The sequence below is a fragment of the Schistocerca cancellata genome, chromosome 1 (genome assembly GCF_023864275.1).
Source record: "Schistocerca cancellata isolate TAMUIC-IGC-003103 chromosome 1, iqSchCanc2.1, whole genome shotgun sequence".
NCBI lineage: Eukaryota > Metazoa > Arthropoda > Insecta > Orthoptera > Acrididae > Schistocerca > Schistocerca cancellata.
This window is the reverse complement of record NC_064626.1, coordinates 1,137,389,183-1,137,416,834: the sequence shown is the minus strand read 5'-3', so window position 1 is coordinate 1,137,416,834 and position 27,652 is coordinate 1,137,389,183. Positions and strand designations below refer to the sequence as shown.

The 27,652-nt window shown below is 47.2% G+C and overlaps 1 protein-coding gene and 1 non-coding gene across 2 annotated transcripts; both read left to right on the top strand.

The window, feature by feature from the left end:
* Window positions 1-33: 33 nt before the first annotated feature.
* Window positions 34-27,371, top strand: LOC126134432 (uncharacterized). Its single transcript, XM_049915193.1, has 2 exons — window positions 34-296; window positions 26,990-27,371. Exons 1-2 carry the CDS (start codon window positions 34-36, stop codon window positions 27,369-27,371), a joined length of 645 nt encoding a protein of 214 aa, XP_049771150.1.
* On the top strand, window positions 3,710-3,784 carry Trnas-cga (transfer RNA serine (anticodon CGA)). The gene has a single exon. It is a non-coding gene; the product is annotated as a tRNA-Ser (tRNA).
* Window positions 27,372-27,652: the final 281 nt, after the last annotated feature.

Here is a 27,652-nt window from a genome sequence, read left to right as displayed (position 1 = left end):
TTTTCTTCTCCACTGTTGGCACCAGGTAGCTGAATGTCTCTACTGCGACCCTATGGTCGGCCGCTGCCACTGCTGCCACATCGTGTGTCTCCGCCAACCTCACCGCCGTCGCCGCCGCCGCTGGAATCGCCCCCATTCTCACCATCAGAGCTGCAGGAGCTGGTGTTGCCACGCCGCCCAGCATCAACCCACTTGAAATCGGCCCCTGACGAGGAAAACTGCTCATCCTCATTATCGTCGGCCAGCTCGCTGCCAGCTATTCTGTCAACAGGTGTGGACACTACCAGCAGTGACGAGTGAGTACTACAGTACACCGCTGCAGTACGCAAGTGCACAATTTTGTAAAATTATTGTTGTGTCCCTACACTTACCTCCCTAAATTATACAATAGGTGAGGTACCTGCCAATATACAAGTAGTTTGGATTACAGAACTGTACCAGATTTTTGACTTCAGGAATTCTGTACGGTGGAAAACCCCTGTATGCTGCAACAGCCCGTCATGGTATAAAATCAGAAAGGTCCTAGATAAGTTCCTGGAGGGAAATTACTTAACAGACATTTTTGGGGAGTAACGTGTCATGCAAATATGCTTTTGAGGGCCGCAGTGTTTGGCCACCATTCACTGAAAATTACTTGCACATTCCTTCACCCATTTAACTGGAAATTTTCATGCTAAAATATCACGTATGGTGTGATCCGTAAGAAGGGCAGTACCTGAAGGTCTAGAGCCTCCATGAAGTAGTGTTTGCTGCCAACAATGCTTTCAAGGCGGGGGAGCAGAGATTGAATTTGGTTTCACGTGGCACCCTAAACCATGAGGCCTAATATTGGTCACGGTACCGCTCTACGATGGAGGCATCCAGAGAGCAGTTAACGTAGTAATGTTTGTCACATGGATAGCTCCATCACTGAAGAACAGGCTGGCGCATCAGACTCATTGTGACCCCTCCCCCATCTCGAACGAAAAGAATGTTCATTTGTTTTCCATAAATCCAGAGCAATTAAAACAATACGACTCTGCTTAGATCATTGGGCAGCCAAGGTGCTAAGATCGTCAACACTGTCTCTATATAATGTGCCCACAGAATCTTGGCAATAACATGGAATGGAAATGAAGTCCCATGCTTCTTTACAGAGCGTAGGGGAACGATGCGGAAGAACCGCACCGCCATACTAGGCAAGGTCCTAATGGAGGTGGTTTGCCGTTGCCTTCCTCCGACCGTAATGGAAATGAATGATGATGATGAAGACGACACAACAACACCCAGTCATCTCGAGACAGGAAAAATTCCTGACCCCGCCGGGAATCGAACCCGGGACCCCGTGCTCGGGAAGCGAGAACGCTACCGCGAGACCACGGGGGCGGACGGCAATAACATATGACTCCTCATATTGCAAAATACTGACTCTCAGTCATCACTGGGCTACTCTTAATTAAACATAATGGGGTGGATTTTGAGGCATAATTTCGAACTGGAATTACATATCATTCTCTTACACAGTCGAATTAGTCTGTTTATAATATAGTTGTTGGATTAATGTGAAATACACATGTATACATATTCTCATGAAATTTCGCAACCTTAACTCTAGATGGCACATGATACTACTCTTGTCATATGTACCTCACTGTGTAAGTATCCTGAACTATCTGTATATGAACTAGGAATCGAATGAAGAGTGCAAGTGTAGCACGTTCTAACGAGGAAGTTTTTAAGTGTGAGGTTGGAAGTTCAATCTTTAGTAAGGCTCGTTTGGAAGCGTTGTGTTCACAGTTATGGCAGGAAAAATATTAGCTGCTGATGATTCACCATGTGCATCAGGAGGGCGACAGAAAATGAGGGTTCAGTAGGTGCAGAGATCCACCTTCTATAGGATGTATTCACAAAATAGACATCGTTGACATTCAAGATATGTTAAAAAACCATTAACTTGCACCAAGAACACGGAATGGGAAATGGCAAGCCACAGTGATCACAAAGGTTCGCACCATCAAGATCGAAGGTGAACTCCTTGTGAGCTATAAATCGTGCGTAGCGTTCAGCTAGGTATCCACTCTTCAAGTATGGATATAGAATCATACTGATGTAACTAGGTGATGTGAACTGATGAAATGTGATGGCATGAAACCGAATGTTAAATAGTCTGTCATGGAACTTATCGTTAAACTGGCCATCCTTTAAGGTGTAGCTGCCGATAGTGTGATAATATGTTTTATAGGGTTGGAAAAAACAAACATCCAGAGGTTGAATTTGTCCAGTGGTTCCAGGTGGTATGAACTGTAATGTCACACACTTTTCAGGAGGGATAATTTGCTCTAAACAAGTTTTTATACGCAGACCAGAAATCAAGAAAAAGTAAGTTATTTTGACAAGCTATTGGCCAAAAGCAGTGCTCATGCCCTAGCTGTAGTTCTCTTACGTCCATTTTCTCACGTAAATATTTGCTATAGACCTTCCACGATCACGCTAGTGAGAAAGAGCCGCACCTCCAACTTCTCGCAGCACAGTAAATTACTTTCCCACCAACGTATCATCCAGATTAACAGTCGACATAATTGTATGCGATTGCGTTAAGGCATTCATACTAGTTGATCTTGATACAATTCTCTTCATACCTCTAATCTCCAGAGTTCCTTTCATATGCATTTCCTCTTCAAATCCGGATTGGTCGGAGTTGAAAACAAATACCTTACTGAACAATTGAATGAGTTTTTTTCTCTCATCTACGAATTATCAGGCCGATTCCTCAACTTACTGTGCATCGTAAAGTTCACGCTTCGTTTGAAATTTTGTTATATTACGTCTTCCAACTCTGTAGCACTGTGAAGATATGCAAGCATACATTGCTTCTCTTGAAATCATTGTAGTCTATGTCGCGCGCAGTTTGATTTGCATAATGTAGTAGGTGACTACCATGCACATCCTGTAAATTATACCTAGCTTCCTTGAAACTCGCAAACAGCAGTTTTTGTAATAAGTGCACCTTGTCCATCCTTGAATATCCGTAGTTTTAGTTATACACTACACGAGAGGCGGCCAAAATTTTGGCTCGTGGGCCATGCTTGGATGCTAGTGCAAAAGTGCTCAGCGTGGCCGACATGCTTCGCCCACTGCCACGCCCCGGTTTCTGAGCCCGAGGAGGGGGAATGCGTCCCACTTAAATGGCAATGCAATCGCACTGCATACGACTTTGTTTTATATTTCACATTTCTCGATAACATACGTCACAAACAAAACGAATTACCAGTATTCAGAAATGAGATTTTCACTCCGCAGCGGAGTGTGCGCTGATATGAAACTTCCTAGCAGATTAAAACTGTGTGCCGGACCGAGACTCGAACTCGGGACCTTTGCCTTTCGCGGGCAACTGTTCTACTAAATGAGCTACTCACCTACGACTCACGCCCCGTCCTCACAGCTTTAATTCCGCCAGTACCTCGTCTCCTACCTTCCATACTCTACAGAAGCTCTCCTGCGAACCAGTCAGGACTAGCACTCCTGAAAGAAAGGATATTGCGGAGACATGGCTTAGCCACAGGCTAGGGGATGTTTCCAGAATGAGATTTTCACTCTGCAGCGGAGTGTGTGCTGATATGAAACTTCCTGGCAGATTAAAACTAGTTCGCAGGAGAGCTTCTGTAAAGTTTGGAAGGTAGGAGGCGAGGTACTGGCGGAAGTAAAGCTGTGAGGACGGGGCGTGAGTCGTGCTTGGATAGCTCAGTTGGTAGAGCACTTGCCCGCGAAAGGCAAAGATCCCGAGTTCGAGTCTCGGTCCGGTGCACAGTTTCAATCTGCCAGGAAGTTCCAAATTTGCAGTATTATTTAACTATTTTTGGCCCGCTGAAGACATAATTTTTCTTTGGTACAAACTGTCGCCATACAGACAGAAGCAGAAAATTTCACAGAATTTCGCACTCTAGTTGCCACGTAACGTGATTTGTTTGGTTTCATAATCGAAAAAAGATCTTTCACACGAGTATCTCGATTCAAATACTGTAGCAATTTTGCAACCTCATTATGGAGACTCTACCTGAGAAAAACTATGTAGGTCTCCTGGACGATTTTAATGCAAAAGTATTTTTCATTAAAACTTGAATTTCCTTCCACGTCAGTCAGTTACAATTGAACTTTCACAGGGGCACTTTCAACTGAAGCAGCAAACAGTCTCGAAAACATATTGAAAACGTGCAAGATTGACACTGTCTTCAAAACCTTTATGAAGCTATTCTTGTAATTCTTTCTAGGCCACAATGAATTCTTCAAACCTCGCGTTTTCTCAATGGTAGTGAGGGAACTGCACCGTCTTTGCCAGAATGCGTCCCTTGTACAAAGCGATTTTCTTTTTAAATGCACGTCATCCAATCACGAAGAAGTTAGCTTAGTGTAGCGTGCAGTCGAGTGCACTTAATATGCGAAGTCTGCATTCCATCCCGGATGTTCTAATTTTCATACCTGCACCCCTTATTCCTTCATAATTCATCAACAGCGATTTTTAAATCGAAAAGTCGTTCCGGGCATGCTGCTTGACTTAACCAACGTTCTCTGCAGTAATCTATAACGTCTCAAAACTCTTCGTTCAGTTCCACTGAAAACTGTTACAAATGACAAATGATTAACGTGTGCGACTTCAGAAATGTTCGTATCACCAATTTCTTCACGCGCTACATGCCTGAAAGTTTACCAAAAAGCACTTCTAGATGTGTAGATCAAGTAATCTCGTCTGCCTATCGCTGTAATTTATTGCTCTTTCATTTTAAACTAAATCTTTAAATTCTTTCTGCGTGGTATTGCAATGTAGTGTCAGAAAACATGCAGTACCTGTCTCTTATGCGAATTGAGAAATCTCATCCCTCTCTTCTGTCATTCCGATTCATTTTAAGCGATTATGACGATAGGTCACTAGACCGCCTCTTTGTTCAGACAGCCACTGGACCAGCGAACGTCCTTCATACCACAAACAAATAGCGAAGGGTCACTAGAGCTGAGACCGCCATTCTGCCGAACTCAGGGTTTTGCCGAACGGAACTTGTTGCACTGCAATGCTAAATGAAATGTCGCGCTATTCCAGGAACTTCTGTGAAGTACCGAGTACAGCCGAGTGAAATGTTGAGTGCTGTATGCTAATGACAAGGGATTTCAGATCGAGTCCGTACTTCCGGATTTGCGGAAGGCTTTTGACACTGTATCGCACAAGCGGCTCGTAGTGAAATTGCGTGCTTACGGAATATCGTCTCAGTTATGTGACAGGATTTGTGATTTCCTGTCAGAGAGGTCACAGTTCGAAGTAATTGACGGAAAGTAAGACAGAAGTGATTTCTGGCGTTCCCCAAGGTAGTGTTATAGGCCCTTTGCTTTTCCTTATCTATATAAACTATAGAGGAGACAATCTGAGCAGCCGTCTTCGGTTGTTTGCAAATGACGCTGTCGTTTATCGACTAATAAAGTCATCAGAAGATCAAAACAAATTGCAAAACGATTTAGAAAAGATTTCTGAATGGTGTGAAAATTGGCAGTTGACCGTAAATAACAAAACATGTGATGTCATCCACATGAGTGCTGAAAGGAACACGTTAAACTTCGGTTACACTATAAATCAGTCTAATCTAAAAGCCGTAAATTCAACTAAATACCTAGGTATTACAATTACGAACAACTTAAATTGGAAGGAACACATAGAAACTGTGGTGGGAAGGCTAACCAAAGATCGCGTTTTATTGGCAGGACACTTAGAAAATGTGACAGAACTACTAAGGAGACGGCCCACATTAAGCTTGTCCGTCCTCTTTTAGAATACCGCTGCGCGTTGTGGGATCCCTACTAGATGAGAATGACGTAGTACATCAAAGTTCAAACAAGGGCAGCACATTTTGTATTGTCGCGAAATATGGGAGAGAGTGTCAATGAAATGAAGCAAGATTTGGGCTGGACATCATTAAAAGAAAGGCGTTATTCGTCGCGACGGAATCTTCTCACGAAATTTCAATCACCAACTTACTCCACCTAAGCGAAAATATTTTTTTTGACACCGACCTGCATAGTCAGAAACGGTCACCACGATAAAATAAGGGAAACCAGAGCTCGTACGGAAAGATGTAGGTGTGTACGTTCTTTCCGCGCGCTATACGAGATTGGAATAAAGGAGAATTGTGAAGGTGGTTCATCGATGAACCCTCTGCCAGGCACTTAAATGTGATTTACAGAGTATCCATGTAGATGTACAGTGAGGGGTTGGACTTTGGCCCACACACTGCCCTCACACACGGCACGCGTGATGTCTGGTACACCGTACGGTCGTATTGCTGCGGATTTATTCGAAATCTCTTCATAATCGTTTATTCTGCAGATGACTCTCAACGTACCTGCCTCTTAAACAATGACTGCCCTTTACTACAATACTGGCCATTAAAATTGCTACACCAAGAAGAAATGCAGATAATAAACGGGTATTCATTGGACAAATATATTATAATAGAGATGACATGTGATTACATTTTCACGCAATTTGGTAGCATCGATCCTGGGAAAGCGTACCCTGAACAACCACCTCAGGCCATAATAACGGCCTTATTACGCCTGGGCATCGAGTCAAACAGAGCTTGGATGGCGTGTACAGGTACAGCTGCCCATGCAGCTTCAACACGATACCACAGTTCATCAAGAGTAGTGACTGGCGTATTGTGACGAGCCAGTTGCTCGGCCACCATTGACCAGGCGTTTTCAATTAGTGAGAGATCTGTAGAATGTGCTGGCCAGGGCAGCAGTCGAACATTTTTTGTATCCAGAAAAGACCGCACAGGACCTGCAACATGCGGTCGTGCATTATCCTGCTGAAATGTAGGGTTTTGCAGGGATCGAATGAAGGGCAGAGCCACGGGTCGTAACACATCTGAAATGTATTGTCCACTGTTCAAAGTGCCGGCAATGCAAACACGAGGTGACCGAGACGTGTAACCGATGGCACCCCATACCATCACGTCGGGTGATACGCCAGTACGGCGATGACGAATACACGCTTCCAATATGCGTTCACTGTGATGTCGCCAAACACGGATGCGACCATCATGACGCTGTAAACAGAACCTGGATTCATCCGAAAAAATGACGTTTTGCCATTCGTGCACCCAGGTTCGTCGTTGAGTACACCATCGCAGGTGCTCCTGTCTGTGATGCAGTGCCAGGGTAACCGCAGCCGTGGTCTCTGAGCTGATAGTCCATGCTGCAGCAAACGTCGTCGAACTGTTCGTGCAGACGGTTGTTGTCTTGCAAACATCCCCATCTGTTGACTCAGGGATCGAGACGTGGCTGCACGATCCTTTACAGCCATGCGGATAAGATGCCTGTCATCTCGACTGCTAGCGATACGAGGCCGTTGGAATCCAGCACAGCGTTCCGTATTACCCTCCTGAAACCACCGATTCCATATTCTCTTAACAATCATTGGATCTCGACCAACTCGAGCAGCAATGTCGCGATACGATAAACCGCAATCGCGATAGGCTAGAATCCCACCTTTATCAAAGTCGGAAACGTGATGGTACGCATTTCTCCTACTTACACGAGGCATCACAACAACATTTTACCAGGCAACGCCGGTGAACTGCTGTTTGTGTATGAGAAATCGGTTGGAAACTTTCGTCATGTCAGCACGTTGTAGGTGACGCCACCGGCGCCAACGTTGTGTGAATGCTCTGTAAAGTTAATCATTTGCATATCACAGCATCTTCTTCCTGTCGGTTAAATTTCGCGTCTGTAGCACGTCATCTTCGTGGTGTAGCAATTGTAATGGCCAGTAGTGTCTATTTCACTGGAAACGGGATTGTGGTTCCCTGTCCGACAAGGATGATAAAACACTTCGACATCAGTTACAGTATCACTTTTACTTGCATCCTCATCATTGTACTATTGGACATTGCCTCCACAGTCGAGTGTATGTGTGTCAACACACTCCACTGGTTCAATTTACACAAACCCTACCACTTCTTTCTTACTTTGTGAAATTCCTAGGGTTCCTTTCTGACGAAATGTCAATATCGGCAACTGTTGTTGTAGACATAACGCAATGTTTGCTTTGTTTACCGTTACCACTAAAAAATGGTTCAAATGGCTCTAACCGCTATGAGACTTAACATCTGAGGTCATCAGTCCCCTAGACTTAGAACTAGTTAAACCTAACTAACCTGAGGACATCACACACATCCATGCCCGAGGCAGGATTCGATCCTGCGGCCGTAGCAGTAGCGCGGTTCCGGACTGAAGCGCCTAGAACCGCTCGGTCATAACGGCCGGCTACCGTTGCCACTGCTCTGCTTTGTATCAACACCACTAGTACTGTAGCACTGTTTTGAGGTACACATCGACTAAGCATCGCTCTGTAGCCCCATGCTGTGTTCACCATCGGATACCGCCAATGCAGCCCCTGTTGCCATTTGCAGCCAGTATTGTGGTTGCATGGTGGACGAAACGTTGGGCGTCGAATGCCTTAAATATCTTTGGCCTTTTGCAATGCCATACTCAAGGCTTTCCTTGTACTTGCTAAATGTCACACTTGTCCGGAGACTGAAGAAATCAATGTAAATGTATTTTGATCCCGTAGAATTATGCTGCCCATGGCAGCTCTGCAATAATAATAAGATAAATTAGAAAATAATTAATTTGTTAAGAACATTCTGAAAGTCATACCAGGAATGTAGCTTTTTCTAAATGTCAATAAGAAATTTTTGTTCCAAGTGTTATTCCTACAGAGGCCCTATGTTTTATTTGTGATAAGCAGAACAGTAATGTTTTCGATAGCAAAGCTGTAGTCAACAAAAACATATTTCATTTTTTTAAAAAAATTTGTAAGAGAATAACAAAACCAAATTAATGAAAAAGTCTCTCAGCATTGACTTCTGTTTACATAAAGTTTTCTGGGTATGGAACCTAGTCATAATGTAAAAAAAAAATTTTACATTTTTATGCAGCGACAGCAACTGATATAGTTTATAATAGAATATACAGCCTACAGCTGCTGGTTAACTTTATCGTTTACCTAGGTTTCAACGTTAGTAATAACGTCTTCTTCAGAACCTGCAAAAAATTAATATTATAATGTGCTAGTAAATTATATTAGATATGGTCATCCTACAGGATGCAACGTGTAGTACTTACATAAAATATTATTTAAATGTTTGCCTAAAACAAGCCATGTCCTAAATCAACTTTAAAAAACTTGATGCATAACCATAAGGTTTTGTCACTTCTATTAAACAAGCTGTAGCAAATTCACTTTAAGCCCGTTGTATGGGCCTCGTCGTGTGACTAGAGACAGCGGACCGCGAGGGCTTCGCGGTCTGCCTCACAGAGGGCGGCGCGCATGCGCGAGACGTATAGAGTCAAACTCTTATTACGCACGCGTCAGATAATATTTTTTCTATGAATTAATTTTATACTTTACTATTGTAAGTTACCAGAATGAGATTTTCACTCTGCAGCGGAGTGTGCGCTGATATGAAACTTCCTGGCAGATTAAAACTGTGTGCCCGACCGAGACTCGAACTCGGGACCTTTGCCTTTCGCGGGCAAGCGCTCTACCATCTGAGCTACCGAAGCACGACTCACGCCCGGTACTCACAGCTTTACTTCTGCCAGTATCTCGTCTCCTACCTTCCAAACTTTACAGAAGCTCTCCTGCGAACCTTGCAGAACTAGCACTCCTGAAAGAAAGGATATAGCGGAGACATGGCTTAGCCACAGCCTGGGGGATGTTTCCAGAATGAGATTTTCACTCTGCAGCGGAGTGTGCGCTGATATGAAACTTCCTGGCAGATTAAAACTGTGTGCCCGACCGAGACTCGAACTCGGGACCTTTGCCTTTCGCGGGCAAGCGCTCTACCATCTGAGCTACCGAAGCACGACTCACGCCCGGTACTCACAGCTTTACTTCTGCCAGTATCTCGTCTCCTACCTTCCAAACTTTACAGAAGCTCTCCTGCGAACCTTGCAGAACTAGCACTCCTGAAAGAAAGGATATAGCGGAGACATGGCTTAGCCACAGCCTGGGGGATGTTTCCAGAATGAGATTTTCACTCTGCAGCGGAGTGTGCGCTGATATGAAACTTCCTGGCAGATTAAAACTGTGTGCCCGACCGAGACTCGAACTCGGGACCTTTGCCTTCCGCGGGCAAGCGCTCTACCATCTGAGCTACCGAAGCACGACTCACGCCCGGTACTCACAGCTTTACTTCTGCCAGTATCTCGTCTCCTACCTTCCAAACTTTACAGAAGCTCTCCTGCGAACCTTGCAGAACTAGCACTCCTGAAAGAAAGGATATAGCGGAGACATGGCTTAGCCACAGCCTGGGGGATGTTTCCAGAACGAGATTTTCACTCTGCAGCGGAGTGTGCGCTGATATGAAACTTCCTGGCAGATTAAAACTGTGTGCCCGACCGAGACTCGAACTCGGGACCTTTGCCTTTCGCGGGCAAGCGCTCTACCATCTGAGCTACCGAAGCACGACTCACGCCCGGTACTCACAGCTTTACTTCTGCCAGTATCTCGTCTCCTACCTTCCAAACTTTACAGAAGCTCTCCTGCGAACCTTGCAGAACTAGCACTCCTGAAAGAAAGGATATAGCGGAGACATGGCTTAGCCACAGCCTGGGGGATGTTTCCAGAATGAGATTTTCACTCTGCAGCGGAGTGTGCGCTGATATGAGATACTGGCAGAAGTAAAGCTGTGAGTACCGGGCGTGAGTCGTGCTTCGGTAGCTCAGATGGTAGAGCGCTTGCCCGCGAAAGGCAAAGGTCCCGAGTTCGAGTCTCGGTCGGGCACACAGTTTTAATCTGCCAGGAAGTTTCATATCAACGCACACTCCGCTGCAGAGTGAAAATCTCATTCTGGAAACATCCCCCAGGCTGTGGCTAAGCCATGTCTCCGCTATATCCTTTCTTTCAGGAGTGCTAGTTCTGCAAGGTTCGCAGGAGAGCTTCTGTAAAGTTTGGAAGGTAGGAGACGAGATACTGGCAGAAGTAAAGCTGTGAGTACCGGGCGTGAGTCGTGCTTCGGTAGCTCAGATGGTAGAGCGCTTGCCCGCGAAAGGCAAAGGTCCCGAGTTCGAGTCTCGGTCGGGCACACAGTTTTAATCTGCCAGGAAGTTTCATATCAGCGCACACTCCGCTGCAGAGTGAAAATCTCATTCTGGAAACATCCCCCAGGCTGTGGCTAAGCCATGTCTCCGCTATATCCTTTCTTTCAGGAGTGCTAGTTCTGCAAGGTTCGCAGGAGAGCTTCTGTAAAGTTTGGAAGGTAGGAGACGAGATACTGGCAGAAGTAAAGCTGTGAGTACCGGGCGTGAGTCGTGCTTCGGTAGCTCAGATGGTAGAGCGCTTGCCCGCGAAAGGCAAAGGTCCCGAGTTCGAGTCTCGGTCGGGCACACAGTTTTAATCTGCCAGGAAGTTTCATATCAGCGCACACTCCGCTGCAGAGTGAAAATCTCATTCTGGAAACATCCCCCAGGCTGTGGCTAAGCCATGTCTCCGCTATATCCTTTCTTTCAGGAGTGCTAGTTCTGCAAGGTTCGCAGGAGAGCTTCTGTAAAGTTTGGAAGGTAGGAGACGAGATACTGGCAGAAGTAAAGCTGTGAGTACCGGGCGTGAGTCGTGCTTCGGTAGCTCAGATGGTAGAGCGCTTGCCCGCGAAAGGCAAAGGTCCCGAGTTCGTGTCTCGGTCGGGCACACAGTTTTAATCTGCCAGGAAGTTTATTGTAAGTTAATTACAGTATCCAGCTTGACTACGTTTTACATTCTACTACAGAGCCTTATAAACTGACCAACAAATCTCGTATGAATATCTGTAGGAAAGTTTCTATTGTTACAGAAACTGCAATGGTTACTTGACATCTAGAGGGTTGGATCCCCTCCTTCGAAAGCGTCAGATTGCAAAGCCTGGGCTACTCTCAGGGTGGAATCTCCGTCTTCTGTTTGTCTGTCTGTCTGTCTGTCCGTCCGCCCGCCGCTTGCTACTGTAGCTGTTGGTTCGTCCGTCCGTCCGCCTGCTTGTTCGCTGTCGCCGTAACCGCTGCTGTCTGCTGTCCGTCCGTCTGTTCGTCGCCGACCATCGCCGCCGCCGCCACCGCCGCCGCCGCCGCCTGCTGCCCGTCCGTCTGTCAGTCGCCGTTCGTCTGCAATGACCTCCACTGTCATCTACACCTCCCCCTCCCCCTCTCCCACAGTCACTTCTTGGAGTGCCGCCCCTGGCCTCCCTCCTCACACCTCCACTCCCCTTCCCTCCCTTACTCATCCCCCTATCTCCTCCCCTGCTGTATACTCACACCTCTACACCCTTCCTCCAGCCTCCACACCGTCAACAACTCCCACTACTACCCCCGCCCTCACGTACGCTTCTGTTGCCGCCTCTGCTGCCGCCCCCCAGGTGGTCGGCTTCCCCTCTGTCACCCACCCCGTCACTTTGTCATCTGCATCTCCTGCACGCATCACGTCGCGCCGAGCCACCGTCGCCACCACTGAACCGGCCGCTTCTCCCGGCGCCTCCACTACGCCACAGGGATCTGCCACCCGCCACCTCCCTCTCCTCCCCGTTCCTCTCCCCTCCTCCCAGCCTCCAGTCTCCAAAAAACCCCAAAAGCGCGTCATTTCCGACCCTGCTCCCGCCACTTCCCACAAAAAGTCAACACCACCTCCCCCTCCCCCTGCCGTCTCCATGGACACCAACCCTCCTCCTGCCACCCATACCTCGGCCCCCACCCTCCACACCTTTGTCCGGTCAACTCCCGATCCTAAGTTCCTCGACGCTCCTACCCTCACTGTGGAGATACGAAAGTACTTACCTGGTGCTCCTATTTCCCAACTCATTCCCCGCAGGGACTCACTCCTTATCAAGTCCCCGTCCCCATCCTTTCACACAGACCTCCTGCAAAAACTCCCACGAGTTATGTTTGGCCCCCACGCCTCTTTGACACCATTCCTTTCTGCTTCCACTCCTCGTCAGCCCCAGCCTCCCCGTCGCCCCCTCCCCCCCTCACCTACACCGCTGTGATCACCAAGCTCAGCCCGTGATCACAGAGGATGAAGTGTTGGCAGAACTGAACTCCCACGCGGACTTGGAAATCCGCTCTGCCCGCCGTATCCACAAAGCCTCTGGTCCCACCTACCTCATGCGGGTGTTCTCTGAGTCTGCCCCATCCGTTGACCATCTCCTCACCCAGGGTGCCCTGATATACCACCGTCGCCACCCTGTCTAATCCTCCAAATCCCCTCCCCAATCCTACCATTGCCAGCGGTGCCTGATGTACAATGACCACCTGACTCCCAACTGCAAAAAAACCCCCCCACCTGTCCCCATTGCAAGGCCTCCCACTTTCTTAAGAACTGCCCCAACCTCGCAGCTCCTCCTTCCTGTAATACCTGCAATAGCCCCCATCCCACCTACTCCCACAAGTGTAAAGCTAAACCCCCTCCAGCCACTCCTGAGCTTACAGTCCCAGTTCATCCCGTCGATTCCCCTGTCCATCCCAACAATTTCCTCCGTCCACCCCCCACGGCCGAGGACATCATCTGGTTCCTTACCGTTGTACTCCAAAACATTCACCCTTTTCAGCGCCCCCACACCTTCCAACAAATCTCCCTTGCCGCTCGCTCCGTTTTCCACCTGAACACCTTTGCCACCTACTCCCACAACCAAGCCCACTTCACCTTCACCCGCCTCGACACCCTAGTTTAAGTCTCTTCCCTTCCCTCTCTTCCCCCCCTCCTTCCCACCATGGTGCGGCATGAGTATCGCGCCCTCTTCCAGAACATTTGCTCCTTCCGCTCCAACAAATACCTCCTCATGCACACCCTCTACCACCACCAGGTCGACACCTTCCTCTTGAACGAAACCTTTCTCCAGCCCCACCATTCTATCCGCACCTCTCCCTATATCCTCCACCGCACTGACGCTCCTGGTCCTCATGCGCAGGGTGGAGTCGCGATTGGCCACCTTAAGCATATCCCCATCCAGCCACAACCTCTCCTCAATGACCCCACTGAACACCTTAACCTTAGCGTCTTCTTCCCTCCCTCACCATTACCCGTGCCACCATCTATGTCTGCTCCACTGCTCCTCTTCCTTATGACTTCATCTCGCACATTGACCGCACCTTCTCCACCTATGTGATTGCCGCCGACCTCAACATCCATAGCCGCACTCCTGCTGCCCTTCGGCGGTGGCATTGGTTCCTCTCCACAATCCAAGGTGACCTTGTTCCCCTTCCCCAGCACACCCGACCCGAAAGTGACACCACCCCTGATGTTGTCATTGCCTCCGACAACCTACTTGGGCGTATCGCTGTCACTGTCCTTGACCCCACAGGTAGCGACCACCTCCCTGTCATTCTACATCTATATCTACGTCTATACTCCGCAAGCCACCTGACGGTGTGTGGCGGAGGGTACCCTGAGTACCTCTATCAGTTCTCCCTTCTATTCCAGTCTCGTATTGTTCATGGAAAGAAGGATTGTCTGTATGCTTCTGTGTGGGCTCTAATCTCTCTGATTTTATCCTCATGGTCTCTTCGCGAGATATACGTAGGAGGGAGCTGCTGGACTCTTCGGTGAAGGTATGTTCTCGAAACTTTAACAAAAGCTGGTACCGAGCTACTGAGCGTCTCTCCTGTAGAGTCTTCCACTGGAGTTTATCTATCATCTCCGTAACGCTTTCGCGATTACCAAACGATCCTGTAACGAAGCGCGCCGCTCTCCGTTGGATCTTCTCTATCTCCTCTATCAACCCCATCTGGCACAGATCCCACACCGCTGAGCAGTATTCAAGCAGTGGGCGAACGAGTGTACTGTAACCTACTTCCTTTGTTTTCAGATTGCATTTCCTTAGGATTCTTCCAATGAATCTGTCTGGCATCTGCTTTACCGACGATCAACTTTATATGATCATTCCATTTTAAATCACTCCTAATGCGTACTCGCAGATAATTTATGGAATTAACTTCTTCCAGTTGCTGACCTGCTATTTTGTAGCTAAATGATAAGGGATCTATCTTTCTATGTATTCGCAGCACATTACACCATAACGTCTGCTCACCGCCCCCCTCCGGCTCCTCACCCTGCACCCCCTCCCAAGGTCGTCCATGACTATCACCGTGCCAACTGGGATGCCTACCGGGACTCCATGGGACTCCATCTCCACCCAGGTCGAAAGCCACCCTCTTACCTATCGCCATCCTGACGACATCATCCACTCCTCGTCCTTCCTTCAGAAGGTAATTACTGACGCCGTGGAGACCCATGTTCGTACTAAAACCATCCATCCACACCGTCCCACTCTCCCTCCGCGGGCTGTCCTCCTCCTCCATGAATCCCGCCGCCTCTATTGCTCCTTCCTGCGCACCCGTGACAGGGATACACTCCAACGCCACCGGCAAATACAGCAACACGTACGGAACCTTATTACAGCAACGAAACGCCGAGACTGGCGCCAGACCTGCACACGACTCAACACCACCCTCCCTATCAACTCCTCCAAGTACTGGTCTGCCTTCCATCGCCTTACTGGTTCCCTTTCCACTCCCCACTACCCCCATAACGATCGCCCCCTTCCTGACAACCTCAGTAAGGCCAACCACTTCGCTTACCACCTTTCCGAGGTCTTCTCCATCCCCGATGATCCCCCCTTTGATTACTCTCTTTTCCCCACCATCATGGAACGTGCCGATACCTCGGTCGCTCCACTTGCTCCTAGTCTCCAGTACTTGGGGCAGTTGCCCCCCCCCCCCCAAAATAAACACTCCCATCACAGCACAAGACATTAAACTTATCCTCCGGTCCAAACGCAACATGGCCCCTGGTCATGACTGTCACCTACCGTCACCTTCGAGAAAGCCCCTATACCTTCCTGACTGTCCTTGCCCATCTCTATAATGTCATCCTCTCTACTGGCTTCTACCCTGACCTGTGGAAGACCTCCCACATCCTCTTATTCCTCAAACCCAACAAACCCCCTTCTGCCACCTCTTCCTATCGTCCCATCTGCCTCACCTCCGTCTTCAGTAAGGTCCTTGAATCCATCCTCTCCCACCGTATCCATCAGCACCTTGCTCAACACCACCTCCTCCCCCTTACCCAGTGTGGCTTCCGACCCTCCGTCTCTGCTGAAGACCAACTCCTCAACCTTGTTCACCTTCTGCCCTCCAGCTCAACTCCCATTGCTCCGCCATTTTTGTTTCCCTTGACCTCCAAAATGCCTATGACCGTGTATGGCATCCCGGTCTCCTCTTTAAACTCCAAACCTACGCCCTGCCTATCAATTTTGTCCGTCTGGTCGCTTTCTTCCTGTCGCACTGTCCTTCCTATGTCACCCTCCACAACACCAACTCCCGTATCTTTTATCCCACGGCTGGCGTCCCCCAGGGTTCTGTCCTCTCCCCACTCCTTTATCTGTTGTACACAGCTGATATGCCCAAGCCACCCCCACCAGTCCACCTTCTCCAGTATACTGATGACACCGCCTTCCTGGCTTTCTATCCTACCCTTCAACGGTCTCAACGTACCCTCCAAACCCACCTTAACCATTTCACCACTTGGTGTAACCAGTGGTTCCTCCGTCTCAACCCCTCCAAAACCCAGGCAATCATCATCGGCCGCACCACTCGCTCCTTTCGCCTCCATGATTTCTACCTCACCCTTTATGGTCGTTCTATCCAGCTCACCCCCACCCTGAAGTACCTTGGCCTCACCCTCGACCGACACCTCACCTGGACCCCTCATCTCCAGACCATCCAGCAGAACGCCCATTCCCACCTCCGCCTTCTGAAACTCCTGTCTGGCCGGACATGGGGATTGCATCCTTCTACCATCCTCCACACCTACAAATCCCTCATCCATCCTATCCTCTGTTATGCCAGCGTTGCCTGGATCTCCGCCCCCACCCGCTTTTACAAGGCCCTCCAAATCCTTGAACTCCATGTGCTCCGCTCCGACTTGCCTTCCGTATCCGCTTTCCTTCCCCCACATGGCTCCTGTATGAACTGATCCCCTTCCCCCACCTCCTCCTGTTCCTCCAACATCTCTGCATCCTTTACATTGTCCACAGGCTTGATCCCCCCCCACCCTCTGGTTTCCTCCTTCCTCTCCACCCCACGCCCGTTGCCGCGCCTCTATCGCTGTATCCCTCCCTCTCTCCACCTCCACACCCTCCATCTCCTTCATCAGGGCAATTTCCAACGCCTCCCCCTCCTTGATGACGAACTTCGCCGTGACATCTACCCTTCCTTCCAACTATAACCTGGCCTTGTTCCCCCCCCCCCCTCCCCAGGGCTCCCTTTTTTCCTCTTCCCTCCTTCTCCCAGAGCGGATTTTCCTCCTTCCTCCTCCCTCCCCTGAGACCCTGCACCCAATACTTGCCTCTTTCCTGGCCCTCTTCAGCGTGCCCCCCGCTAATTTCCCCCATCTCTTCCCCTCCCTCCCTTCTTCCAGTCTCCCTCATCTCCTTGCGCCTGGCAGATCCTCTGCTTTGATCATCGTCAGTGTGCCACATCAGTGTTGTGTTTAGTGCTGTTTCTCCTGTGCGTCAAGAGGTGTGATTTCAATTGTGTACTGCCTTGAGGTTCGCCGTCAGTGTTTGTTATGTGCTACACCATCCGTCAATATCTTTCATGCTCCAGTCATACTGTGCCTTGTGTTCTTTTAATTGTCGCGGTGTGTGGCTTTTTGTGTGTGCTACTTTCAAACAGTTTTAACAGTTTTTTATTTCCATTTTGCGGTCACCCCGCTTTTTTTTTTGTCTATTGCCTTCCATGATGTTCCCCCTTTTTTATATCTATGTTCACCATATTCTCTCCTTTGTTCTTTTTAAATGTCTTCTACTGTTTGTTCTATGTCTTTCGGCTGAAGAGCAGTGCATATGCTGCTGCCAGCCTGCCCCGATGGGGAATTGAAATACAATAAAGGAAAAACAAAAAGTGGTTACTTGAGGCGATCATTGTAGGCAAAACCACCCCTTCCTTCCGCCTCCTTGATTTCTATCTCACCATCTATGGCCGTCCTATCGCCCTCACTCCCACCCTTAAGTACCTTGGCGTCACCCTCGACCGTCGCCTCTCCTGGACTCCCCATCTCCGGACAATCCAAGCCAAGGCACGCTCCCGACTCCGTCTCCTCAAGCTCCTTTCCGGCCGGATGTGGGGTCTGGACCCCTCCACACCTATAAATCCCTCATCCGCCCTATCCTTTGTTACGCCCATCCGGTCTGGATCTCCGCCCCCCCCCCAACCTTTTATAAAAATCCCTACAAATCCTTGAATGCCATGCTCTCCGCCTCGCCTATCGCATCCGTCTCCCCTCCCCCACGCGGATCCTGTATGATCTCATCCCCTTCCCCTACCTCCTCCTTTTCCTTGAAAGGATACAGATCCTGTACACCTCCCGCAAACTCGATCCTCCTCATCCGCTTGTCTCACCCATCCTCTCCCACCCCCGCCCGCTGCCGTGCCTGTATTCCCACGTCCCACCCGGTCCCCATCTCTCTACCCTCCTTACCCTCTCCCAAGGTGGCCATCAACTCCCCCTCCCTGATGACGTCCTCCTCCCCTCCATCTACCCCTCCTATCAACTTTGATTCTCCCCCCCTCCACTTCCTGTGTCCTTTCCTTTAGGCACCCTCCCTCCCTTCTCTCCCCTTTTCCCCCCATCCCCCTTCCTCCTTCCCTCTTCCCCTGGGCTTCCCCTCCCCCTTCCTCCCTTCCCCTTATCTCTTCTGCCCATGGCATCTCTGCTCTCCCCTCTCCCTCTTCCTCCGCCCCTGCTCCTCTCTTGGCAGGTCCCCGGACTCGCACACGCTCCGTGGACTTTCGCGCGCCGGTGATCATCGCCATCAGTGTCTCGTGTGTGTCGTCGTGTTTAGTGTTTAGTGTTCACCGTCGCACTCCCTCGTTCACCTGTGCCATCGCCATCTTCAGTGTTTGTGCGTCGTATCAACAGTTTGCAGTGTGGATTACCGTCGAGTGTGAACGGTTCCGTGTTTGTCTCTATGTGTCTACTGTTTTATTGCACACCGTTCTATAACTTATGTGTCTTCTCACTGTTTTTTCTCATTGTGTATTCTATGGATGAAGAGCAGCGTAGAGTGCTGCTGACAGCCTGCCTGTTGTACAGGTTTTCAAATAACAATCAAGAAAAAAAAATGGTTACTTGCATTATGAATTATTGCAAACCTAATATAGGCTGGAAGCCTTCGATGTATGTCCTACGTTTTAGATACAGTTGATCGTTCAGTAAATTGCCTCTATCTGTAATTAGGTTTGCATAAATTTGTAGTTCCTCAAGCGTGTCAGGTCTATATCCCTTAACTTCATGATGTAGTAGCTTTGTCACGTTTAGGTTTAGGTGTATGAGCCATTTGCACCAGACGTGCACCCTGTGTTCCTACGCCCTTTATTGGAAGATCCTGTAGGATGACCATATCTAATATAATTTACTAGCACATTATAATATTAACTTTTTGCAGGTTCTGAAGAAGACGTTATTACTAACGTTGAAACCTAGGTAAACGATAAAGTTAACCTGCATCTGTGGGCTGTATATTCTTATATATATATACATATATATACATATATATATATATATATATATATATATATATATATATATATATATATATATATATATATATATATATATATAACTACTGCAGCTGGAGAAAAGCCAAGGTTTCGTCCACGGTTGCAGCGGCCTTCTTGCGGGTCTAATGGTGCGTTCTAGTTACGCAGTGTCCTTTATATTTTGTTGTTACTGTCACTGCGCATGCCATTACGTCATAAAATTAGACCCAGAAGAAGACCACTGCAACCGTGAGCGAAACGTTGGTTTTTCTCCAGCAGCAGTAATTTTTTTTAATTTTTATTATTTACATTATGACGCGGTTCCATACCCAGAAAACTTTTATGTCGACTGACTCTGGCCGCGGAAGCCTACGCAATTATATGACTTCTGTTTGTTATACAAATCAATTCCCCGTATCAGATGTTGCAAGCTCCCTGTGCTGTTGAGGAAAAAATGTCATCAGCGGCTGTTTCTGTCTTGCAACTGATAAACAAAGCTGGTCTTTCAGATAAAGATCGTATTCCGTCTTTTGAATACATTGACATTTTTTTTCATTCCTCTGTTTCGGAGTAAGAATATTTAACAGTTATTTGAGATAGATGAGTACGGTATTTTGATGTATGTAGGCACGTTAGAAGGAACATTGCATCGTAATTCGGAATAAGTGAGGCACTGCCGTATCGTATTTATTCGTCGATACCGGGCAAGAGACTTTCAAGTAAACTGTCTCTCCCGTACGGCAATATACATAATGGATGTATGAGTGATGAAGAGTGGTTACGAAGTGCTGGAAGCCAGTCGTCTGCTTATCTGCGAAACCCATCGAAGAGAAAGAGTGATGCACAAGTATCTTTTGAAGAGGCAAAGGAGATAAATGCACTCCAGGATACTGGGAAAACAAAATGATTAAGGCTAAAAACAGTTCAGAAACGTTATTGCATGGTGCAAGACATATATCATCCACTTGGAAGAGAAAGGAGAGGAAAGTCAGCGCTCGAAATTCCACGTGTTTGACGAGCATGCGGCTGAAAAATTCGGGTCGGCGAAAACTGTTCTAGGCGCTAATCTTCGCACAGAGATAATCGTGCTTGGAGTTTGGAAAATGACCGACAAATAAGACTGATCCGTTTCACTGGATCTTTCCAAGGAAAGGTTGCAAGGTTTAAACGGTGACTCACGGGCAATAACGAAATGTGTAACCACTAAATGCGAAGCCTCGACTACAGATGGTGACGTGAATGAAAGATGTGAAAAGTTTCCCAAAAATCTATGTAGATTTATAATATCGATCAAAGTGTGTGGAAAGAACTTCACTCGTCGTAAACTCTGCATTTCATGGGAGAGGAGGGTAAGAAGTTCGGTGCAGAGTGATTACGCAACGACTCATTCTTATACCATCGAACCCGTTATGTCGGCAAGTGGATACGAGTTTCCAAAGGTGCTGATGATTTACCAGGAACCTAGAGGTCAATTTGAGTTCGAGTAGTGCAGGTCCATCCTACTCATGAAACGAATCGTAACGCGATTCTTTCAAGATGTCTACTTCCATATGCAGCGAAGGAGTCTCTTCTTCTGGCTGATTAATTAGGGACATATTGTTACCGGACACATAGAGATGGTATTCTCATACACAGTCCTGGGTACACACCTTACATTCACTTTATGTGCTGTTCTTCCGACATTTCAAGGCGGTACTGAAGCGGATTGAAGATCGCAGTATCAAATGGTTCAAATGGCTCTGAGCACTATGGGACTTAACAGCTGTGGTCATCAGTCCCCTAGAACTTAGAACTAGTTAAACCTTACTAACCTAAGGACATCACATACATCCATGCCCGAGGCAGGATTCGAATCTGCGACCGTAGCAGTCGCATGGTTCCGGACTACGCGCCTAGAACCGCGAGACCACCGCGGCCGGCAGTATCAAATGGCTCTGAGGACTATGGGACGTAACATCTGAGGTCATCAGTCCTCTAGAACTTAGAACTACTTAAACCTAACTAACCTAAGTAGATCACACACAGCCATGCCCGAGGCAGGATTCGAACCTGCGAGCGTGGCGGTCGCGCGGTTCCAGACTCAAGCGCCTAGAGCCCCTCGGCCACACCGGCCGGCATCACAGTATCCTTAACGACTATCAGTTCACTTCATCGTCGAAGGATTCAATTTCGTTGCTGATGTGTTCCACACAATGAGTTCTGCTCTCCAGTCTTTGCAGACTTTGTCCAGTACTCCTGGACTGTGGCTAGATATGATGAATTCAGACCAGAGAGGTTTAAAACACCGCCAGAATGTTTTTTTTTATGTTCGATCGCAGTGTTACTCAGAAGACTGCTTCATGCAATCACTCATGAAGTGATCCTACAGTGATAAGCAATTCTGTTTCTAGTTGTTTATACTCTGTCATTTTCATAGTCGTAATCTTTTATCGAGAGCTACCAACAGCCCATTTTTTGAACTCGGTGACTGTACATGTGCATGATTGTCAAGCGTTATGTAACTGTCGATGGCAAATATTGTCCGCATATTTGCAATGTTCATTAAAACTCTTACATGTAAACCATAACTTTCGCTGACTCCCCTGTGAGGGAAGCGCTGCTTGGCACAAAGACTATCCGCCTTCTAGTAATGCACGTTTGAAACGATTTTCTCCATCATTTGACACGTGGAACAAGTCAAACGCTACACAACAGAGTACGGAGAACACAATAGCGCTGAAAACACGTTTTCGAGAAAGATGGCGCTTAGAGCGTTTTCCATTTCGATTCTTCAAATATTTTCATTGACGGCTTGCGGTGCCCTGTTATAGTGTGGAAAGATGAAACTGGAATCCTCTGAAAACACTATTCTTCTCCGCTCTGCACACCAGTGATGAGTTTCACACAATATTTCCATCTAAGGAATGTCTGGTTTCTATGAGGGAGTACTGAAAACAGTTCTACCGAATATTTTATGTGAAAACTCTAAAGCTTTTAAAATAAAACAAACATTATTAACATTCTACAGCTTTTCCCTTCGCGTATACGTATTTGCGGGCCTCTGTCGCTAGATAGCCCCGAACTGCAGCTTGTAACGTGTCGGTGTCTAACGTAACTACCTCGGTGCGTGAGAAGCAGTCTGCTGTAATCGAGTTTCGAAATCGAGGGTTTCCACCACACTTGAAGCACCCAGTCCTCCAGCATGATAATGCCGGACCACACACGAGCGCTGCGACAAGTGCAGCAGTCCGACGCCTCTGGTTCACTGTCATCGATCATCCTCCACACAGTCCGGACTTGGCACCATCCGATTTTCATCTGTTTCCAAAACTTAACGAACACTTTGGAGGACTTCACTTTGATAGTGGTGACACGGTGCAAGCAGAGGTGAGGATGTGGCTCCGTCAACGAAGTCATAGAATCTAACATGACGGTATCAGCAAATTGATCATTCCCTGAGAGAAACGTGTTCGTCGCCAGGGTGACTATGTTGTGAAATAAATATGTAGACATGAAGAATAAAGATGTAGGACGTTAATAACGTTTGTTTCATTTAAAAAGACTTGAGTTTTCACATGAAAAATTCGGAGGCTTCACTCTTCAGGACGAATAGTACTCGACGCAATAACCAGCTTACCATCAGTATAACCCAGGGCTGGCCAAACGCTGCACAGTGTGCAGACGTGCGGAAGTGCTGCACGTGTGCGACGGGGAGAGAAAGCGCCATCTGTTATTAGACATGTGTCCTAAATGAACGGCGGCGGCTCCACTTTCCTGTTTATGTGGTACAAGCAAGAGGCAAATTGGTCATTAAACCAATTGTTTCTATGTATACTTACATATAGGTTTTTTTTAATGTGTCAAGGGCTACGCTCAGCTGAAGTCGATAAAACATAACATTCATCTAACTGTCGGTTATTATGCAGATTTCAGACGAAACTGATGAAAGATATAGCAATAATAGTACTGAAATAACAGGTGATCATCGAGAGGTCTGCGGATATCATTCTATTCAGAAGTCAGTGAGACAGAAATTATGTGAGTGTATCTGAGGGCACCGAGAATTAGTTATAGGAAACCTTGCACTAGTTTAATGTTATTTGGAATCATGAATAAGATTCGTTGGAAGTCGCTAAGTGCTCTCTTTCTTAAATACTAGCTCAAAAATATTACGCGTATTTACCTGCTGTCAGTCAAGCTTCCTTAATAAAAACCCACGGTTGTTAACTGTATTACATGTCTTACTGGGTTAAACTGTTAACGTAAAAGTAGATGTCTCAATGAGTAGACTGTGACAGTATTTTAAATGTTTAATACGTGAAATACCTTCCCATGGTTGGCTTGCAAGCTGTGGAAAGAGCACTAGAATGTGCCGGTACAGAGTATCTCAGCAAGAGGATAAAGCGACATCTGTGCGTAGAAACATGCACTACATGAACGCTGACGGCTGCGGCGTGCACGCTGTGACCCGGAAGTTGCACGTGTGCAGGAGCACCGCACGCGTGCAGAATTTCTGGCCGGCCCTGGTCTAATCTGTACCAGATAGAGTTGGGCTGTCAATGCTGAGAGGTCCACACTCGTAGTCTGTATTGATTTATTCCCGTGAAAAACAGAAGTACAATTATTTCGACCACACAGTCAACATTTTTTGCAGAATATTGTAACGTGGTGAAATATACGAGCGCATCCACAAACTTAAAATTTCTATGTTCTTATTTTTCTATTTGACTACACAAAATCGGCTCAAAGATTCAAAGATTGCACAGATTTCCGTTTCAGCAGCAAACAGTCCTAGATCGGTACAGCACTCTTGGGCTTTTGAGTTTGGCTCAAATGGCTCTGAACACTATGGGATTTAACTTTTGAGGTCATGAGTCCCCTAGAACTTAGCACAACTTTAACCTAACTAACCTAAGGACAACACACACATCCATGCCCGAGGCAGGATTCGAACCTGCGACCGTAGCGGTCGCGAGGTTCCAGACTGTAGCACCTAGAACCGCTCGGCCACTCCGGCCGGCTTTTTTGAGTTTCTTAAATATGTCTTTATGAGGCTGACTTGGAAAAAATGTCGTTGGTGTCAAGTAAAATTTACCAGTAACTTCAATGGAATTAAATGAAAATAATCTCAATAGTTTCTCCCACAATAAGAGGCTGATTCCAATACAACTTCGAGATAGTACTATTAATATAGTATGCCCAGAAATAGAAAATAGATTGCTGTTTCACTAGTTTATCTTACTCTTTGCAACGATCAGTGTTGCTCGAACAGTCCACGGGTATACTGCCGGTTCATAGTGTCACGGGCACAATATTTCGGCGATCAGACATGTTGCCATCGTCAGGTGCGCTGACGAACTGAGCTCCCGAGGGCGGGCGGCCGATTTAATGACGATGGCGACATGTCTGATCGCCGAAATATTGTGCCCGTTGGACACTATGAACAGGCAGTATACCGGTGTACTGTTCGAGCAACAAATACGCCGGGAGAAACTATAGAATCACAACGATCAATGTGTTTTTAAACTTATGTTATCTACGCAACTCCTCCTCCCCCTTTTTTTGTACATCTCATCCTTCCGCCTCTCACTATCCATCTTCTCCCTCTCTCTACCTGCTCCACAAATCTAGCCCCTGCAATACATACTGATACTACCTGCGCAGCATCCCTGCCGTGATGGTAGACCACATGTTATGGGTTAAAAAACCGTATTTTGCCTATAGCTCCACTGTTATCGGTGCTACGATGTTCTAATTCCGAAGTGTTGATTCTCATACACCCGCAGAATGTGTACCAAGATGGTTACGCTTAAAATTCTCATGAGGCTTGATGAGGATCAAAGAACTATTAAAAATCATAATTAGGTAACTACGAAATTGTTTAGTGGTTTTCATCCATTTGAAGTGATTAGTGAAACATAATCAGAGGAAAACAATCGACAGAGATCTTGCAGTTGGACACTTCACCCATCTTTCACAGGCTTCAAAAAAATAAATACCAACAGCTATAATGTTGTAAACTACTCTACTTGACTACCAGTTTCGGTGCCTCATTGGCACCATCTTCAGCCCCGTATAAACGTAGCTAGATGTTATCATTTAAACGTCCACGCTATTATTGGGATCACTGTTTTCAAATGGCTGCCATAGATTTCAGGGAGCGAAATGCTGTTTACATTTTGTACAGAAACCAGATGGCAGTTATAAGAGTCGAGGGACATGAAAGGGAAGCAGTGGTTGGGAAGGGAGTGAGACAGGGTTGTAGCCTCTCCCTGATGCTATTAAATCTGTATAATTGAGCAAGCAGTAAAGGAAACGAAAGAAAATTTCGGAGTAGGTATTAAAATCCATGGAGAAGAAATAAAAACTTCTAAGATTCGCCGATGACATTGTAATTCTGTGAGACAGCAAAGGACTTGGAAGAGCAGTTGAACGGAATGGACAGTGTCTTGAAAGGAGGGTATAAGATGAACATCGACAAAAGAAAAACGAGGCTAATGGAATGTAGTCGAATTAAGTCGGGTGATGCTGCGGGAATTAGATAAGGAAATGAGACACTTAAAGTAGTAAAGGAGTTTTGCTATTTGGGGAGAAAAATAACTGATGATGGTCGAAGTAGAGAGGGTATAAAATGTAGACCAGCAATGGCAATGAAAGCGTTTCTGAAGAAGAGAAATTTGTTAACATCGAGTATAGATTTAAGTGTCAGGAAGTCGTTTCTGAAAGTATTTGTATGGAGTGTAGCCATGTATGGAAGTGAAACATGGACGATAAATAGTTTAGACGAGAAGAGAATAGAAGATTTCGAAATGTGGTGCTACAGAAGAATGCTGAAGATTAGATGGGTAGATCACATAACTAATGAGGAGGTATTGAATGGAATTGGGGAGAAGAGGAATCGGTTGGTAGGACGTGTTCTGAGGCATCAAGGGATCACCAATTTAGTACTGGAGGGCAGCATGGAGGGTAAAAATCGTAGAGGGAGATCAAGAGATGAATACACTAAGCAGATTCAGAAGGATGTAGGCTGCAGCAGGTACTGGGAGATGAAGAGGCTTACACAGGATAGAGTAGCATGGAGAGCTACATCAAACCAGTCTCAGGACTCAAGACCACAACAACACCACCATAGATTTCTCAAACTTCTTTGTAGACTTGAAATCTCCACACCTCTCACAACATAGGGGCCTAAAAATGATGCCAATTGGGCACCAAAACTGGTTGTCAAATAAAGTAATTCACGAAATTACGGCTGTCGGTGCTTATTTCCTTCTAGTCTTTGACCAGCCTCAGTCCCGTTCCATCTAGACAAGATGGAAGTACAGAATCTTTCAGACAGTTCCCAGCGCACAGTAACCAACGACTCAGTGACCCGAAGGCGTGTACTCGATTTTAGCATGTGCTGTCGCCTGTCCGACAGGGAGGCGTGGTGGCGGCCCCCTACGTCGCCGACGGTGCGTCCGCTCCGGCTGGCGCGCTCTTCGTCCATCAGCAGCCGTGCTTCGGAGGTGGCGGGGGCGGCAGCGGCAGCGGCAGCCGCCCCCACGCACAGCGCCAGCAGCGACAGTGGCTACAGCCTGTGGAGGCTGCTGCGGCCCCTGGATCTGGACTCGGACCTGGAGTCTACCGTGTTCCAGCTGACTCCCCCCGGCTACGACTGGCTGCTGGACGCCATCAGCAGCGATGGCGACGGCGCGCCGTGGCTGGAATCGATGGCCGCCGTGTCCTGGGCGGCGGCCGAGCGCGCCAGGCAGAAGTGCAGCCACTGGCTGGACCGCTACTGCGACCTCGGTGCGCCCTGAGGCATCACGCAGCGAGCCCTTTCAAATCTGCTCTCACTTCAAACTATTCAACTTGAAACGTCCCCTTAGAAAAATTAATGTATTACTGTGCTGATAAACCTCTTACATTATTTGATTTTCAAACAGCTGAGCAGAACTGAACGTACTCAGACATTTCGCTCTTTACCTATTCTGATCAACACTAAACTGATCCACAATATTTTTAGCGCAACGCAATCTGACTTTTAATAATCCCTACAAAAGAATGGCCCTGACTAACAATAACCTATACCTTTCACGAA